General features: G+C 43.2%; 1 protein-coding gene across 1 annotated transcript in view; it reads left to right on the forward strand.

Annotated features, from left to right (window-relative positions):
• Positions 1-17,319, forward strand: part of ARMC9 (armadillo repeat containing 9) — a 105,788-nt gene that overhangs the window by 20,637 nt on the left and 67,832 nt on the right. Inside the window, exons 8-9 of the mRNA XM_077826107.1 lie at positions 5,751-5,908; positions 11,792-11,890. Coding sequence (XP_077682233.1) covers positions 5,751-5,908; positions 11,792-11,890 — 257 coding nt within the window. The remainder of the gene's footprint in view (positions 1-5,750; positions 5,909-11,791; positions 11,891-17,319) is intronic.

A 17,319-nucleotide genomic window follows, 5' to 3' on the forward strand; every position in this document is an offset into this window, starting at 1 on the left:
GGACAACCCAGGGAATTACAGACCAGTCAACTTAACTTCTGTACCTGGAAAGATAATGGAGCAAATAATTAAGCAATCAGTTTGCAAACATCTAGAAGATAATAAGGTGATAAGTAACAGTCAGCATGGATTTGTCAAAAACAAATCGTGTCAAACCAATCTGATAGCTTTCTTTGACACGGTAACAAGCCTTGTGGATGGGGGGAAGCGGTTGAGTGGTATATCTTGACTTTAGTAAAGCTTTTGATACTGTCCCATATGACCTTATCATAAATAAACTAGGGAAATGCAACCTAGACGGAGCTACTATAAGGTGGGTGCAAAACTGGTTGGAAAACCGTTCCCAGAGAGTAGTTATCAGTGGTTCACAGTCATGCTGGAAGGACATAACGAGTGGGGTCTTGCAGGAATCAGTTCTGGGTCAATATCTTCATCAATTATTTTGATAATGACATACAGAGTATACTTATAAAGTTTGCGGACGATACTAAGGTGGGAGGGGTTGCAAGTGCTTTGGAGGATAGGATTAAAATCCAAAATGACCTGGACAAACTGAAGAAGTGGTCTGAAATAAATAGGATGAAATTCAATAAGGACAAACGCAAAATACTCCACTTAGGAAGGAACAATCAGTTGCACACATACAAAATGGGAAATGACTGCTTAGGAAGGAGTACTGCAGAAAGGGATCCGGGGGTCATAGTGGACCACAAGTTAAATATGAGTCAACAGTGTAATGCTGTTGTAAAAAAAAAAAAAAAAAAGCGAACATCATTCTGCTATGTGTTAGCAGGAGTGTTGTAATCCAGACACGAGAAGTAATTCTTCTGCTCTACTCCACTCTGATTAGGCCTCAGCTAGAGTATTGTGTCCAGTTCTGGGCAGCACATTTCAGGAAGGAGTGGACAAATTGGAGAGAGTCCAGAGAAGAGCGACAAAAATGATTAAAGGTCTAGAAAACATGACCTCTGAGGGAAGATTGAAAAAGTTGGGTTTGTTTAGTCTGGAAAAGAGAGGATTGAGCAGGGACATAACAGTTTTCAAGTATGTAAAAGGTTGTTACAAGGAAGAGGAAGAAAAACTGTTTTTCTTAACCTTTGAGGATAGGACAAGAAGCAATGGGCTTAAATTGCAGCAAGGGAGATTTAGGTTGGACATTAGGGAAAACTTCCTAACTGTCAGGGTGGTTAAGCACTGGAATAAATTGCGTAGGGAGTTGTGGAATCTCCATCATTGGAGATTTTAAAGAACAGGTTAGACAAACACCTGTCAGGAATGGTCTAGATAATTAGTCTTGCCACCAGTGCAGGGGACTGGACTAGATGACCTCTTGAGGTCCCTTCCAATTCTATGATTCTTTATTTTGCCAGATACGTATTTGATCTATGATTTGCCCAAAGATCAGCTGTTATTGGTTCTCACTGCGTTTCTGGCTATCTGCTCTAGAAAAAAATCCCCGAAATGGCTTGACTTGCAGTTGGATACAAAGATGCAGTCACAAATTGCAGCGTTCTGCATCTGCAGGATTCATTATAAGTGACTCTCAGAAAGAGGCAATTCTTTGGGGAGAGGGGAAAGAGAACTGTGAGCATACTATAATTGTCCTTTTATTCACAAACTGCAGAAAACACAGCTTAGAAGTAAGAGAATGCAGCTTCTCTGCATGCTCCATTTCATTTTCATCATTATCTGTGTATATCCAAAAGTTTTTGAATGACTTTTTAAAAAAGATTACATAGTGACTTGTATTTTTTTTTCATTGATAGTGAAAGTTTTATGGAGCAGTTCAGTTTGAGTATTATCCTTCTGGACAGTTTGATGTAGTTTATGATGTTTGGTGAAACAGTTTTGTCAGAAAATAATTTACTATACAATGATCTGATAGTTTTGTTCACAATTGGCCCATAATGCCTCAAAATTTAACTGGTCTGGGACTGCAAAGGATGGCTTGGAAGGTACTGAGATCAGGTGTCACAGTAACTTTAGTGTTCTGAACTTCCTAAGAATTTGTGCTTGGGATATGCAGTGTAGGCATGTACCACCCTCCGAATGAGGATCTCAAAGCACTTTAGAAACAACAATTCACGTTCACAACACCACTGTGAGGGAGGGTGGTATTATCCCCATTTTATAGAGTGGGAAACTGAGGCAAAAGGCGGCAAAGTTATTTCCTCAAGATCACAGAACAAGTCTCTTATCAAGTAGGGAATAGGATCTAGTTCTTCTGACTCCTGGTCTTGTGTCTTAAGCACTTGTGTGTGCTTTTCCCCATGCGTTCATTTAAAGCTGCATTGTTTCATACTGGGGGAGGGATTGAATGCATTCCTGCCACTCCATAAAACTTTGACATCTGATAAAAGAAGTCCTAGTTCTGTTAAATGTGCTGTAGTAAAGTTGATCTTTGGGAATTTTTCACCAGCTAGTTCCACAGTAAGTATTCAGTCTTGTTTTACAGATAAGTAAGATGCCATCTTCATACCGTAGGAGCAAAGATGGCTGAGTGTCTAGCTACTTTAAAACATACGTTCTAGCAAATAAAAACATCAGCAATAATTGTAGAGTTCCTCTGCTTCCCTTTAAGGCAGTGGTGGGCAACCTGCGGTCTGTCAGGGGAATCCGCTGGTGGGCCGCAAGACGGTGTTTACATTGATTGTCCACCGGCACTGCCACCCGCAGCTCCCAGTGGCCACGGTTCGCTGTTCCCGGCCAATGGGAGCTGCAGGAAGTGGCGCGGGCTGCAGGGACGTGCTGTCCGCCGTTTCCCGTAGCTCCCATTGGTGGGCAATGGCGAACCGTGGCCACTGGGAGCTGCGGGTGGTCGTGCCTGCCGATGGTCAATGTAAGCAAACTGTCTCGTGGCCCGCCAGCAGATTTTATAGCTTTTGTTGGCTTGTGACCCTGTCCACTGTGCCATGCAATTTCAAATTCCCATCCTCTGTTTGTATGTTTAAGCCATTATTGGTAGTCAGTAGTGTGATACAGATTGCTGCTGTTCCTTGAGAGCAGGGATCTAGGGATTAGGCTTGAAAACTAAAATTTAAAATAACGTTGTTTAGTTTGTATTGGTGTTCTGTTTACCCCAAAAGCAATTGGATGTGAAAGAACAAAATGTAACAGAAATGTAACCCATTAATGTACCTTCTTATCCCTTTTGTTGTAGAAGGAGTATAAATAAAAGAAAAAGTGGAATTATTTTCTGTGGTCAATATGGGTACGATATACAGTTGAACCTCAGAGTTATGAACACCAGAGTTACAAACTGACTGGTCTACCACACAGCTCATTTGGAACTGGAAGTATGCAATCAAGCATCAGCAGAGACCAAAAAAAAAAGGCAAATACAGTACAGTACTGTGTTAAATGTAAACTACTAAAAAAAAAGAAAGGGGAAAGTTTAAAAAAAGATTTGACAGCGTAAGGAAACTTTCTGTGCTTGTTTCATTTTAATTAAGATGGTTAAAAGCAGCATTTTTCTTCTGCATAATACCGCTATGAAACTTTACTAAGTCAATGTTTAGTTGTAAACTTTTGAAAGAACAACCATAACATTTTGTTCAGAGTTACAAACATTTCAGAGCTATGAACAACCTCCATTCCCGAGGTGTTCATAACTCTGAGGTTCTACTGTAATTGCAAATTCTGCTAATTGCCAAGTCCATTAGACAGAGGAATTATCTGCCAAAGTACATGGTGAAATTGCCCCCCCCCCCTCACCCCAGGGGCTTCTAAGGCAGAAGTTGCAGGGAATTATTGGGGAATTGGTAAAATTCCATGAATGTTGTAATGTAGAAGGATGACTAGATATTTTGAGAGGGCTTTTAAAATTATAGTCTGTACAATTCATTTTTTCTTTAAGTCTAGAATGCATAGTGATTTAGGACAGAGAAAAAGCATTGCACATCTGTATTTACAAAAATAGTCATCACAAATTTTACTACAGGAAATGCTTAGTTAATTCATGTTACCGCCAAAGTACCATGGCTCTCCATGAGTTAGCAATTAAGGGTCCTCCTTCACCTCTTGCTGGTTTTGTCTTTGAAGTGACAGCTCCAACTTCAAAATAACCCTTCTGTTAGAAAATGTTTTACCTCTTGTTGTTTCAAGTAACTTGAATTACGCATTATAGTCTAAGCCAGTGCTACTCAAAGTGGTGGTCCGCGGACCGGCACGTTGGCTGCTGGTCTGCGCTCACATTGGAAAAAAAAATTGCTGGTCCCCATACCAGATAGCTTGAGAAGCACTGGCCTAAGCTTGAGGTAACAAAGGGTCACATCCTTTGGGACTAAACTGTATTTTGAGTCTGCCTCTGCTCTGAATTCTTGAACCCTGGCTGCAAGGACCAGATGCTGGCTGGATGCAATGGGACCATGATAGTTGAAGCCAGCTGGAAGCCTCTTCACTGTGCCATGGGATTGGAGAGTGCAGCACGCAGATGCAAATTACAAAACAATCCAAACAGAGACTCCAGATGACTGGAAAAGGGCAAATATAGTGCCCATTTATAAAAAGGGAAATAAGGACTACCCGGGGAATTACAGACCAGTCAGCTTAACTTCTGTACCCAGAAAGATAATGGAGCAAATAATTAAGCAATCAGTTTGCAAACATCTAGAAGATAATAAGGTGATAAATAAACATAGATTTAAGAACAAATCATGTCAAACCAACCTGATAACTTTCTTTGGCAGGGTAACAAGCCTTGCGGATGGGGGGAAGTGGTAGACATGTTATATCTTTACTTTAGTAAAGCTGAATGCATCTGATGAAGTGAGCTGTAGCTCATGAAAGCTTATGCTCATATAAATTTGTTAGTCTCTAAGATGCCACAAGTACTCCTTTTCTTTTGAAACTGTCTCACATGACCTCATAAACAAACTAGGGAAATGCAACCTAGATGGAGCTACTAGAAGGTGGGTGCAAAACTGGTTGGAAAACCATTTCCAGAGAATAGTTATCAGTGGTTCACAGTCTGCTGGAAGGGCATAACGAGTGGGGTCTTGCAGGGATCAGTTCTGGGTCAATATCTTCATCAACAATTTCATTAATGGCATAGAGAGTGCACTTACAAAGTTTGCAGATGATACCAAGCTGGGAGGGGTTTCAAGTGCTGTGGAGGATAGGATTAAAATCCAAAATGGTCTGGACAAACTGGACAAATGGTCTGAATTAAATAGGATGAAATTCAATAAGGACAAATGCAAAGTATTTCTTCCTAAATGGAGTAATCAGTTGCACACATACAAAATGGGAAATGACAACCTAGGAAGGAGTACTGCCCTGAGTGCAGGGGACTGGACTAGATGAAACTCTCGATGTTCCTTCCAGTTCTATGATTCTTTGATAACCAGAGTTCAGTGAATCAAGTTTGTGCTGCACTTTGTCACACATTTTGTTCTGAATTTCCTTTAATTTCTGATTATTTGGAGGTTTTACATAGAAACAGGTTCCCCCTCTTTACACCTTTATTTTAAGCAGCATCCTCTGGCCTGATGCTTCCAGGGGATTACAATGCCTTATTTGTGGTGACAGAACTTGTAACTGCAGAAGTAATTGTGATAGTAGCTTCATTGAATGGATAGGACAAGAGGGAATTGCCCACAGCTACAAGTGAATTTGTTCTAACTCCATCTTGGGACTAAAAAAATTTCTATGGCAGCAGGCAAAGTTGTTGTCCTGCAAAGCAATAAAACTGTGTTTCTGCCTTTTTTGATCAGAAGAATAAGTTGTTTTCTTTTTTAACCTCTTCATAGAAATCCTGCAGCAGCTTCATCAGCAGCTGGTGGAGGCTGAGCACAGGAGCATGACCTACCTTAAACGGTTTAATAAAATCCAGGTAGACTATCACAATCTCATCGGGGTCACTGCTGAGCTGGTGGATTCCCTCGAGGCCACAGTCAATGGCAAGATGGTAAGATAAGCCCCAAGTGTGTACATGGTTCTGCTTTAGGAAATGGAAGTAGAATCTGCCTGAAGTGCAAGTTAAGATTAATGGTAGCTCAGTGTTTCTGTAAGTACAGCATGCATTTAATAGACAAACGGAAATCTTGGGGAGAGATTCTCCCTTTGTCCCTGCATGCTGCTCTGGTAGGATAAAGGCGCCACAAAGGGCTGGAATAGAATTACCCCAGCTCGGGAACAGTATACTGCAAGCATAATTGTTTCTATGCTGCTCCCCTTGTGGGCTCTGGCATAGAGGTAGGAAGGGGGAATCTCCATAGCGCACAATTGTATGGAGATTATGGACTGTGGCACAGCCCATGACAGCCCTTGGGAGGCTGCTTTAAATTAGAGACACCCCCTGAGCGTTTCTAGTTTATACCAGTCTCCCGGCTAACCTAGGATCTGGGTGGTGCAAGGGTGTTTGCCCTCCATCTCCCAAGCTGAACTTTGTGTTACGTTAACTTAGTTAGTAAAGAAAAATTCCCATGAAGAAGGGGAGTTGTCTCTGTGCAAAGAGGCTCAGATCCCTATCTGTGACTCAGGAATGCACAGCCCAATTTCGGGTAGAGGCATTGCAAAGATGTCCTTGAAAGTCTGTCTCTGTTCTTCAGCCTGGCCTAAGGCCTGATCTACACTACAAAGTTAGGTCAATGTAAGGCAGCTTACCTCAACCTAACTCTGTAAGCGTCTGCACTATAGTGTTGCTCCCACTGATGTAACTCGCCCACTACACTGACCTCATAACTCCACCTCCGTGAGAGGTGTAGCACTTAGGTCAATGTAGTTAGGGTGAGGCAGTGTCTGTTTAGACGCTACGTTACTTACGTTGCCTGTTGGCTTTCAGCCCTGTGCGGGGCTCACGGCTGTCAGAGCCCCACAGTACCCTACAAAGTTAAGTCGGTAGAAGTGTTTCTGGTGAGGATGCACACCACCGACAGAGAGGGCATAATGTGGACATGAACCACTGTAGTAATTACTGAGGTCGACATACAGCCACCAAACTTAGGTCGACTTAATTATGTAGTATAGACAAGGCCTGACTCTGTGCTGGTCTAGTCTTCCAATATAACTTGGAACAGCCTGAAGGTTTTTCTTAATTATCCTGGCTACCGGTAGCTTCCAGGGGCTGTTAAGGTAGCCATGGATTGCTGGCTGTGGGAGAGCGGAGGTTGGAGTCGCTACACTTGCTCTGTGCCACTGAAGGATCCCCCTACACTAGGGTGAACATCTTGTGGCTGGTGACCAGGGCTGGATTAATGCAGGGGTTTTAGGGGCTGCAGCCCAGGGTCTCGGGCTAAGGGTGGCCTCTGGAAAAATAAATCCATAATTATGTACAATTCAGAGGTCACCAACCCATTGATTGCGATCAACTGGTCGATCTTGGAATTTCTGCCAGTCGATCGTGATCTCCAGGCCCATAAAAGTCCAGCGGCACAGCAGGGCTCAGGCAGGTTGCCTGCATGCCATGGCCTCACACCACTCCTGGAAGAGGCTGGCTGCTGGCACGTCTTTGCGGCCCTGGCGGGGAGGCGGCTCCATGCGCTGCCCCTGCCCCCAGCACCATCCCTGCAGCTCCCATTGGCCAGGAACTAGCCAATGGGAGCTGCGGGGGTGGCGCTTGTGGCACAGGCAGCGCATGGAGACATGCTTCCCCCCAGGGGTGCACGGAGACGTGCCAGCAGCCGACCACTTCCGGGAGCAGCGTGGGGCTATGGCTGGCAGGCAGGCAGGCAGCCTGCCTGAGCCCTGTTGTGCTGCCAGCTGGGAGCTGCCTGTTGTAAGCGCCTCGTGGATGGAGCCTGCACATCGCACCCCCTCCTGCACCGCAAACCTCTGCCCCAGGTCAGAATCCCCTCCTGCACCCAAACTCCCTCCCAGAGCCCACACCCCTCACCCTTTTCTTCACCCCAACACTCTGCCCTAGCCTGGAGCCTCCTTCTGTACCCAAACTCCCTCCCAGAAAGAAACTAATATAACAGCTGTTCTAAGGTAAGAAGTAGGCTATTTTGAATTAACTTAACTATATTCTACATGTTTTAAGACTGAAATGTAACCACAAACTGGCTTTATGTTAATTAAAAGGCAAGTTTAGTATAGCGTTAATAGCCTCAGTGCCATAATTGTGATCATTTTGTTTTAAATTAGGAAAAAGACTTGCCAATTGTGCCCACATATCTATTCAGGGGACACCATCACAGGGCCTAATAACATCAGCCACACTATCAGAGGCTCGTTCACCTGCACATCCACCAATGTGATTTATGCCATCATGTGCCAGCAATGCCCCTCTGCCATGTACATTGGTCAAACTGGACAGTCTCTACGTAAAAGAATAAATGGACACAAATCAGATGTCAAGAATTATAACATTCATAAACCAGTCGGAGAACACTTCAATCTCTCTGGTCACGCAATCACAGACATGAAGGTCGCTATCTTAAAACAAAAAAACTTCAAATCCAGACTCCAGCGAGAAACTGCTGAATTGGAATTCATTTGCAAATTGGATACTATTAATTTAGGCTTAAATAGAGACTGGGAGTGGCTAAGTCATTATGCAAGGTAGCCTATTTCCTCTTGTTTTTTCCTACCCCCCTCCCCCCAGATGTTCTGGTTTAACTTGGATTTAAACTTGGAGAGTGGTCAGTTTGGATGAGCTATTACCAGCAGGAGAGTGAGTTTGTGTGTGTATGGGGGTGGGTTTTTGGAGGGGGGTGAGGGAGTGAGAGAACCTGGATTTGTGCAGGAAATGGCGTAACTTGATTATCATGCACATTGTGTAAAGAGTTGTCACTTTGGATGGGCTATCACCAGCAGGAGAGTGAATTTGTGTGGGGAGGTGGAGGGTGAGAAAACCTGGATTTGTGCTGGAAATGGCCTAACCTGAAGATTACTTTAGATAAGCTATTACCAGCAGGACAGTGGGGTGGGAGGAGGTATTGTTTCATATTCTCTGTGTATATATAAAGTCTGCTGCAGTTTCCACGGTATGCATCTGATGAAGTGAGCTGTAGCTCACGAAAGCTCATGCTCAAATAAATTGGTTAGTCTCTAAGGTGCCACAAGTACTCCTTTTCTTTTTGCAAATACAGACTAACACGGCTGTTACTCTGAAACCACAAAATCTAATAGCCCCGGGCCCACAGGAGAGTTAATCCGGTGCTGTGGTGACTCTGAGTTTAGGGTTGCTTTCTGCTGACGAAGCAGTGTTAAAGTGGCACCATGAAAGGAATTTATGATCTGCCACAGTGTGTGGACTTTGCTGTAGAACAGGATGGGAAAGGTGCCTGATCACACTAGCTTTGAAAATAGTTGGGAGTAAATGTCCAGTCATTCGTTGCTCCCATTCCCTAGCTTGGTGCAGTGCTGTCCAAAGTGATATTCCCTGTGTTCTTACATGGATCTGTGTCAGGCTAAGGAGCTATTATTTTGACTTTTGTTTTCCTTTGCACTCAAAGCTCAGTAAAGTGCATCATCTGATCCTTCCCAAATGTGTCCAGCTGGTGGTGCTCCTGAGTTGTAGATCAATGTTTCTACCCTGGCTCTGACTTCAGGATGGTTTTGGGACACTATCATAGGGCCTAATCACATCAGCCGCACAATCAGAGGCTCGTTTACCTGCACATCTACCAATGTGATAGATGCCATCATGTGCCAGCAATGCCCCTCTGCCATGGACATTGGCTAAACTGGACAGTCTCTGCGTAAAAGAATAAATGGACACAAATCAGAAGTCAAGAATTATAACATTCAAAAACCAGTTGGAGAACACTTCAGTCTCTTTGGTCACTCGATTACAGACCTGAAAGTGGCAATTCTTCAACAAAAAAACTTGAAAAACAGACTCCAATGAGAGACTGCTGAATTGAAATTAATTTGCAAACAGGATACAATTAACTTAGGCCCACCTTGATTATCACTACAAAAGGTTCACCCTCCCACCCCCCCCCCCCGATGGTAGTAGCTCACCTTACCTGATCACTCTTGTTACAGTGTGTATGGTGACACCCATTGTTTCATGTTCTCTGTGTATATAAAATCTCCCCACTGTCTTTTCCGCTTCAAGCATCCGATGAAGTGAGCTGTAGCTCACGAAAGCTTATGCTCAAATAAATTTGTTAGTCTTTAAGGTGCAACAAGTACTCCTTTTCTTTTTAAGGTGGTTTTGAACTTTGAATAGAATCATGATGGAAGTATATTAGTTCTGATTGAAAGCATTGGTGTGTCCCTGCCCATCACTTCGTAAAAAAAACCAAACAATACAGTTGTGGCCCCAAACTGGACTATTTAAAATAATGTTGTTTTACACTTTGAGGGCTTCAGGAACCTTGCTACTGCAGCTGTTAGGCGGGGTCTAAGAGATATCACGAATTGGGGTTCCCTGGAGAGGAAAGAGCAAGCTTCTCAGCTACTGAAGAGCTTTCAGCTGCTTTGAGGCAGGTAGATCCCCGTACAGGAGCCCCTATACTCAGCAAGGGGGAATGAAGTGTGAACATCCCAACCCTCAAATCCCCCGATATCCAGGAAGCATATGGCCATTTCCCTGGGAGGCAGAGCTGTTGTGATTTTATTTTCCCAAAACCCTAAAGCTCACTGTAAACAACATTAGAATTGTATGAAATGAAGCACAAAAATGTATATGTACGTGACATGCGCTTACTCTCTCTCCTGGATAGCTGTCTGTGTATGCTTTGAGCTCTATCATTTGTTTAGGCAGGGTTATGGTGAGTTGTTACCTCATAATTCTCAGCAGTATTGCCATTTTAGTATTTATTCTTGGTTTAACTTCCCTTTTAACAAAAGAAAACTTGTACATAGACTTTAATGTGTTGAATTTTCATTTTTGGCGCTTCCTTGTAAAACCACTTACTGCAGTGGTTTCCCAAAACATGTATAGACTAATAGAATATCAGGGTTGGAAGGGACCTCAGGAGGTCATCTAGTCCAATCTGCTGCTCAAAGCAGGACCAATCCCCAGTTTTTGTCCCAGATTCCCAAATGGCCCCCTCAAGGATTGAACTCACAACCCTGAGTTTAGCAGGCCAATGCTCAAACCACTGAGCTATCCCAAATCTAAGGTGACCCACCAACTTCATTTTGTCTTTTTCTTTTTTAATTTTTTTTTTTTGTGACATCCTCCTCCCCCCACCAGGATCCAAATTAGTCAGGAGGCCCCAAATTCATAGGCCAGCATCCTTTGCTTCCTCCTGCTCCTTGGTGCCCCACCAAGGAGGCACCAGCCACCCACATCGGCCACCTTGGTACTGCAACCCTAATCCTAGCCTAGTGCAGAGGGGAAGCCCCAGGGTAGGGTGGTAGAGAGTGAATCCACCCTGCGCTCACCTTGCAGAGACAGCTCCAATCCCATGTAGCTGGGCCCAGCTCCCTGCTCTGGGCATTGTGACCTGGTGCACAGAGTCGCAGTGTCATTCAGGTTTGCCGTCATGGAGGGGCAGTGAGTCCAAATTTGAGTGAGTGGTGCTGCAATCTGGTGCAAAGGGTCGCAGCACCACTCAAGTTTGTCCTGTCCATCCCCCTTCATGAACGGTGGCTGGGACAAATGTGGGTGGGCTGTGACTCCATGTGCCAGGTCACAAAATCCAGAACTGGGCCCAGCCCCTGGGGAGAGAAGCCACTGCTGCAGGGTGATTACGGGGCAGGTTTGCTCCCCCTTCCCACCCTCTCCTCCGCATGCAGGGTCTCACCTCCACACCGGGTCCAAGACCCATCTAGAACTTTCCTGTGACCCACTGATAGGTTGGGAAACATTGACTTCCTGTACAAGTACCTGGCTGAAGTCAAATGGAAATGTTATGTAATTTCATGTGCTTGGTTTGTTTCTTTATTTTAGATCACACCAGAATATCTTCAAAGTGTCTGTGTTCGTTTGTTTAGCAATCAAATGAGACAAAGTATAGCACATAGTATTGACTTCACAAGGCCTGGAACTGTAAGTACAATCAATTTGCTCTTATCTCTGTAGCCATCTTAAAATACAATACTCATTAAGCTGTATATTTAGGCTTGGAAGGATGAGCTGTTCATTGGTAAATGTCAATTTTGCCATACATACACACACAAATGAAAAATATTTCCATCAATGACAGGAATATGCAGATGGACAAAATAAGAAAAATGCTGATTGAGAATTTAGTAGAGTTCAGTTTATGGATATTTACTTTGTATATTTTGACATGTGATGTTGACAGTTTGTGTTTTACTGGTTATAAAACTTTAAATTTTGAATCTCAGTGTCTGTTATCATTAAATTTATGGGGTGGGTCAGACAATTATTTAATTAAAATGATTAAAAAAATTAAAAATGCTTAAAAATATATATCAAAATTATCCACTGAATTCTTTAAAAAAATCAGATTCTGTCAAGCCTACGTATATTGCACCAGGGACGTAAGATTATGACCCTGTGTGTAAAATGTAAGGAGTAATGTACACCACGCTGACATAAGGTTATGATTACATTTTGGGCTTCTGATGACCATGGTTATATTGCCAGTTCCATGAGATGGAATTGCAGCCTCATATATAGGCTTCTGAGGCATCTTTATCTTATAATACATGATGAACCACATTGCTGTTAAGAATCTACAGACATACTTTGTCTCATTTAGTTCCATTGTAGGCCTGCATCCAGGTTCTGTGGGTAAATACCTTAGCTACTGTCGATGGACTCCCTGGAAGGCCTGATGGTTCTTTCCCAGCTCATTCTCTCAGTCATACTCTGTCAGATGCCTGCACTGGAGCTACAGTGCTGTTTTCCCATTCTGTCCCTCTCTATGATGAGTCAGGGCTAGATTTGCAGAGGTATTTAGGCACCTAAAGATGCAGATAGGTGCCTAGTGGAATTTATAAAAGCACCGAAGAAGGTTAGGCATGTACCTCCCATTGAAATGTTGGCTCTCTAAATATCTAAGACACTGAAGTGTGAGGTATTTAATTAACGTGTAAATATTATTGAATGGCTTTAAACTTTAACTGTACATTTGTTTTATGTACTTGAATTTTCTCGTTTCTTGTGACAACGTTAATATTAATTAAAATATTGTGTTCCATGACTTTGTCTTTCGTAAACTAAAATGATGACTTTTCCCATTTTTTTGGCCATGACTGCACCAAGCCTTCCTCACGGTATAGTGATAGTTTGTGATATGTAAAAGGAACAACAAAAGGAAGCAAGAATTTTTGCTGATCTGTTTCATTTGCCATTCCAGCTGATCTTTGTAATGACAATATATAGATTAGTTGGTTGTACAAAGAGGAGAGGATTGTTTACGTGTTCCATACCCTTTTTTGTGTTTTTGTGTAGGAGAATGGAGTACACCTCACAGATCACCGTGCTCAGTTAGATGCCCTTTGCTTCAGTGTACCATAGTGGTCAGGATTGCTTTCTCTGACTTGCAATATAAAACGCTGTGCCTCCGCTAGCCTTTTTCAAAAGAATCTTCCACTGCCATAGTTCCCCTGGTGCAGCTCATTTAGTGGTAGCAACGGTGGGGAGTGCTAATGTGAACAGGCAAATATTTACTGTCCTGTCATTGTAGACTTACTCTGAGCTGGGTTAGATGACAGTGATAAAATGCAGGTGTCTTTTCTACATTTGTGCTCCCTTGTTACTGCTGTTGGCACAGATCCACGAACAGCAGTGCAACAGTGGGTAACTTGCCATGCAAGACTAGCATAGACCCAACCTGAAAGGCAAATGATTCCTTTCTTTGTCCCTTCTTTAGATGATTTAAACCCTGGTTCTGACACCATGATGCCCGAGGGCAATATGGACACTTGGGAGGCTACTGTACAGATGTTGTTTTTGTTTGTTACAATATTTTTTTATTCTGTGTATGATATTGTGTTCAGTTCTACTGAAGGTTCTCCACTGTGAAAACACTGTATCTCTGGTGGATCCCACTACTTTCCTCCTGCTCTACTCCTCACTCTCTAGTCCCTGAGCTGTGACTATGACCACAGCTATAAGAGAGCCAGTTACAACACAATTGTCACCTGGCCTGATTACAAGAGGATTCAAATTTGTAGTGTTGGTGGAAACTTATCACGTTGTCAACCAAGGTTAGCCAAGATTTGGGGACAGGGTTAACTAGAGTCTGCCCGGCAGATCTTAACCACATAGCAAGCAGCTCCTTTGACTCAGTCCTTTCATCCTTCTGAATGATAGAGTTCTTGTTTGTTTCCAATTTATACAGTGAGCCTCCCAGAACCACTCTAGGTGTGTGAACAATGAATAGTTAGAAACTCAAACAAGAATAGTAATGTAAAAAAATTAAAACCTGACCTGCCCAGCCCAGTCCACTTTCTTAGATAAAGCTGAAATAACTTGGCATTTCACAAAGTCAGGGACTTCTTCCTTGTCCATTTCTATGGTATGATGCAGCACTCCCAATCTTTGCTGACCCGGAAAGCAGAAAAGACTAGGACTAGAAATCAAATCCAGGTCTCCAGCATGGCAGTGCAGATTAGTCACAAGGCTGCTGTGAAAAGAAAAGGAGTAGTTGTGGCACCTTAGAGACTAACAAATTTATTAGAGCATAAGCTTTCGTGAGCTACAGCTCACTTCATCAGATGCATACAGTGGGAAATATAGTGGGGAGATTTTATATACACAGAGAACATGAAACAGAAGCTACTATGGTAGCCTATCACTCTTTCTTTCAAAATTTCCAAATAACTGGTTATTATGCAACTACATGTTTTATCTGTCCTTAAGTAGTTTCAGCTTTTCACATAAGCTTTGGAATAAAGCTAGAGGCACTGTGTCCCAAGTGATATAGGCCAGAATCAGCCATCAGAATCTGAACCTGTAACATCTGTGCTGGGTATGTGTTGGAAGCTCACTTCACTGTTTACTTTAAACCAGTCAAAAAGACCAAAATATGGCCTCTCCAGCTACTCTAGGGGCTTTTCTACATGGTGTATTAGTGCACACCTCTGGGGTGTCAGTTTTAGTCCACATCAGTGTGCCATGTGCTGACGCACCAGTGTGGACCCTGCTGGTGGCGTGGCATGCTAGTGTGTGTAAATGTAGTCCTGGGTACTATGTTATCGGGGACGAGGGAACAGATAGTTCACACCAGCAAGGTCCACGTGGGCCAGTTAATGTGTGACACACTGATGCTGACTAGAATTTACATCCCCACTGGGATGCACTAACTCAAAATGTAGACAAACCATCAGTAACTGTCTTCCCCCACTTATAAAGCTCTCTCTGACCTCTCCTTTGTCACAAAGGGCTCAGTCCTGCCCTCAAATACACTGCAGTGCCTTGTGTTTTTGTCAAATAAGTTACTCACACAGCATGCATGAATGAACTCAAGTGTCAGAGCAGAATTGAGTCTTAATGCTGTAGACGACAGTTCTCTGTTGTACAAAAGAAATAAGGCTGTATACCTTGGAGTACATTCTTAAAAAAGGATTTCCTTTGTTTGTTCTATTTTGTTCCCCGCTCATTGAGCGTTGCTCTCAGTTTGGACATAAGAACGTAAGAATGGCCCTACTGGGTCAGACCAAGGGTCCATCTAGCCCAGGATCCTGACTTCCAACAGTGGCCAGTGCCAGGTGTCCCAGAGGGAATGAACAGAACAGGGAATCATCAAGTGATCCATCCCCTGTCACTCATTCCCAGCTTCTGGCAAACAGAGGCTACGGATACCATCCCTGCCCATCCTGGCTAATAGCCATTGATGGACCTCTCCTCCATGAATTTATCTAGTTCTTTTTTGAGCCCTGTTATGGTCTTGGCCTTCACAGCGTCCTCTGGCAAAGAGTTCCACAGGTTGATTGTGCGTTGTGTAAAGAAATACTTCCTTTTGTTTGTTGCCTATTCATTTCATTTGGTGACCCCTAATTCTTGTGTTATGAGAAGTAGTAAACAACACTTCCTTATCTACTTTCTCTACAACAGTCATGATTTTATAGACCTCAATCATATCTCCCCTTAGCCGTCTCTTTTCCAAGCTGAAAAATCCCAGTCTTATTAATCTCTCCTTATAGGAAAGCTGTTCCATACCCCTAATAATTTTTGTTGCCCTTTTCTGAACCTTTTCCAATTTCAAAATATATTTTTTGAGATGGGGTGACCACATCTGCACAAGTATTCAAGTATGGTGGGCATACCATGGAGTTATATAGAGGCAACATGATATTTTTAAATGAGTCATTTTATGGGTTGGGAAAGTGTTGTGGTGGAATACAAAATTCTGAGGTCTCTGGGTGGTCATATAATTGTAATCAAAGGCAGAGTGTGTCAGCTTGTTGAGTGTACTGTTATCACACAAGAATACACATCTTAATGTATCATAGTGTGGTTAGAAGCCTATCCTTCCATCACTGAAAGGAGTCCAAAGCAGAGGAGTAAAACCTAAAAGCTAGATGTTCCCACTGGACTGACTTCCAGGATTCAGGCATGGATGTCTCGACAAGCGTAAGAGTTAGGCCAGGGCAATGCTGTGGACGAAGGGGTCTGGATCTGAGAATGGGAAGTCAAAGCAGGAGTGCTGGCAGTTCTGAAAAAGCAAAGATGGATTTGAAGCATTTAAAGAGATGATCAAATTCCTAACTTTCTGAAGTTCAGTAAGCTGGTGGGTAAGTTTAAAAATGAATGTATTTGACTTTAAAATATATATATATATATAGTCCCGCCCCAGGGCTGGTTGTGCTGTGGCCTGTCTGCCAAATGCTGCCCAGAGAGTTCCATAATAAGGCTCTCATCTTTTTAATATAGAGCGTGGATCAAACTGGGGCATTAGGTGTTCCCTGGGTAACAACTGTCTTTCATCGATGCTAAAGTCCTCTGTGAATAATGGACTAGGACCGGTAGGGTATATCTACACTGCAATAAAGACCCTAAGCACAGCCATGGTTGGCTCAGTTCAGCTTACTTGGGCTGTGGGGCTAAAACTTGCGGTGTAGACATTTGGGCTTGGGATGGAGCTTGGGGTCTGAAGCTTTGCAAGGGTGTGGGGGCTCCAGCCCATGCCTGAACGTCTACCCTGCAGTTTTTAGCCTGAGCCCCATGAGCCCAAGTGAATTGACCCAGGCTCTGAGAATCAGTGTCTGGTTTTTTGGGTTTTTTTTATTACAATGTAGATGTACCCCTGGTTGCCATCTCTGAAGTCATATCTGTTTAATGCAAGCAAGGTATGGCTAACAGGCTTCTGGCTACTTGACACTGTGGGGCTTGATCCTTCAAAGTGCTGAACACTCTGACCTAGTCCAGCACAGCTCCTAAGCACATGCTTAACTTTAAGCACATGAATAGTCTCTTTAACTTCATTAGGACTATTGACATGCTTAAAGTTAGGCATATGCTGAAGGGTTTTGCTAGGTTGGAACCAGTGTGCTTAGCATCTT

The sequence above is a fragment of the Eretmochelys imbricata genome, chromosome 9, assembly GCF_965152235.1.
Source record: "Eretmochelys imbricata isolate rEreImb1 chromosome 9, rEreImb1.hap1, whole genome shotgun sequence".
Taxonomy (NCBI): Eukaryota; Metazoa; Chordata; order Testudines; family Cheloniidae; genus Eretmochelys; species Eretmochelys imbricata.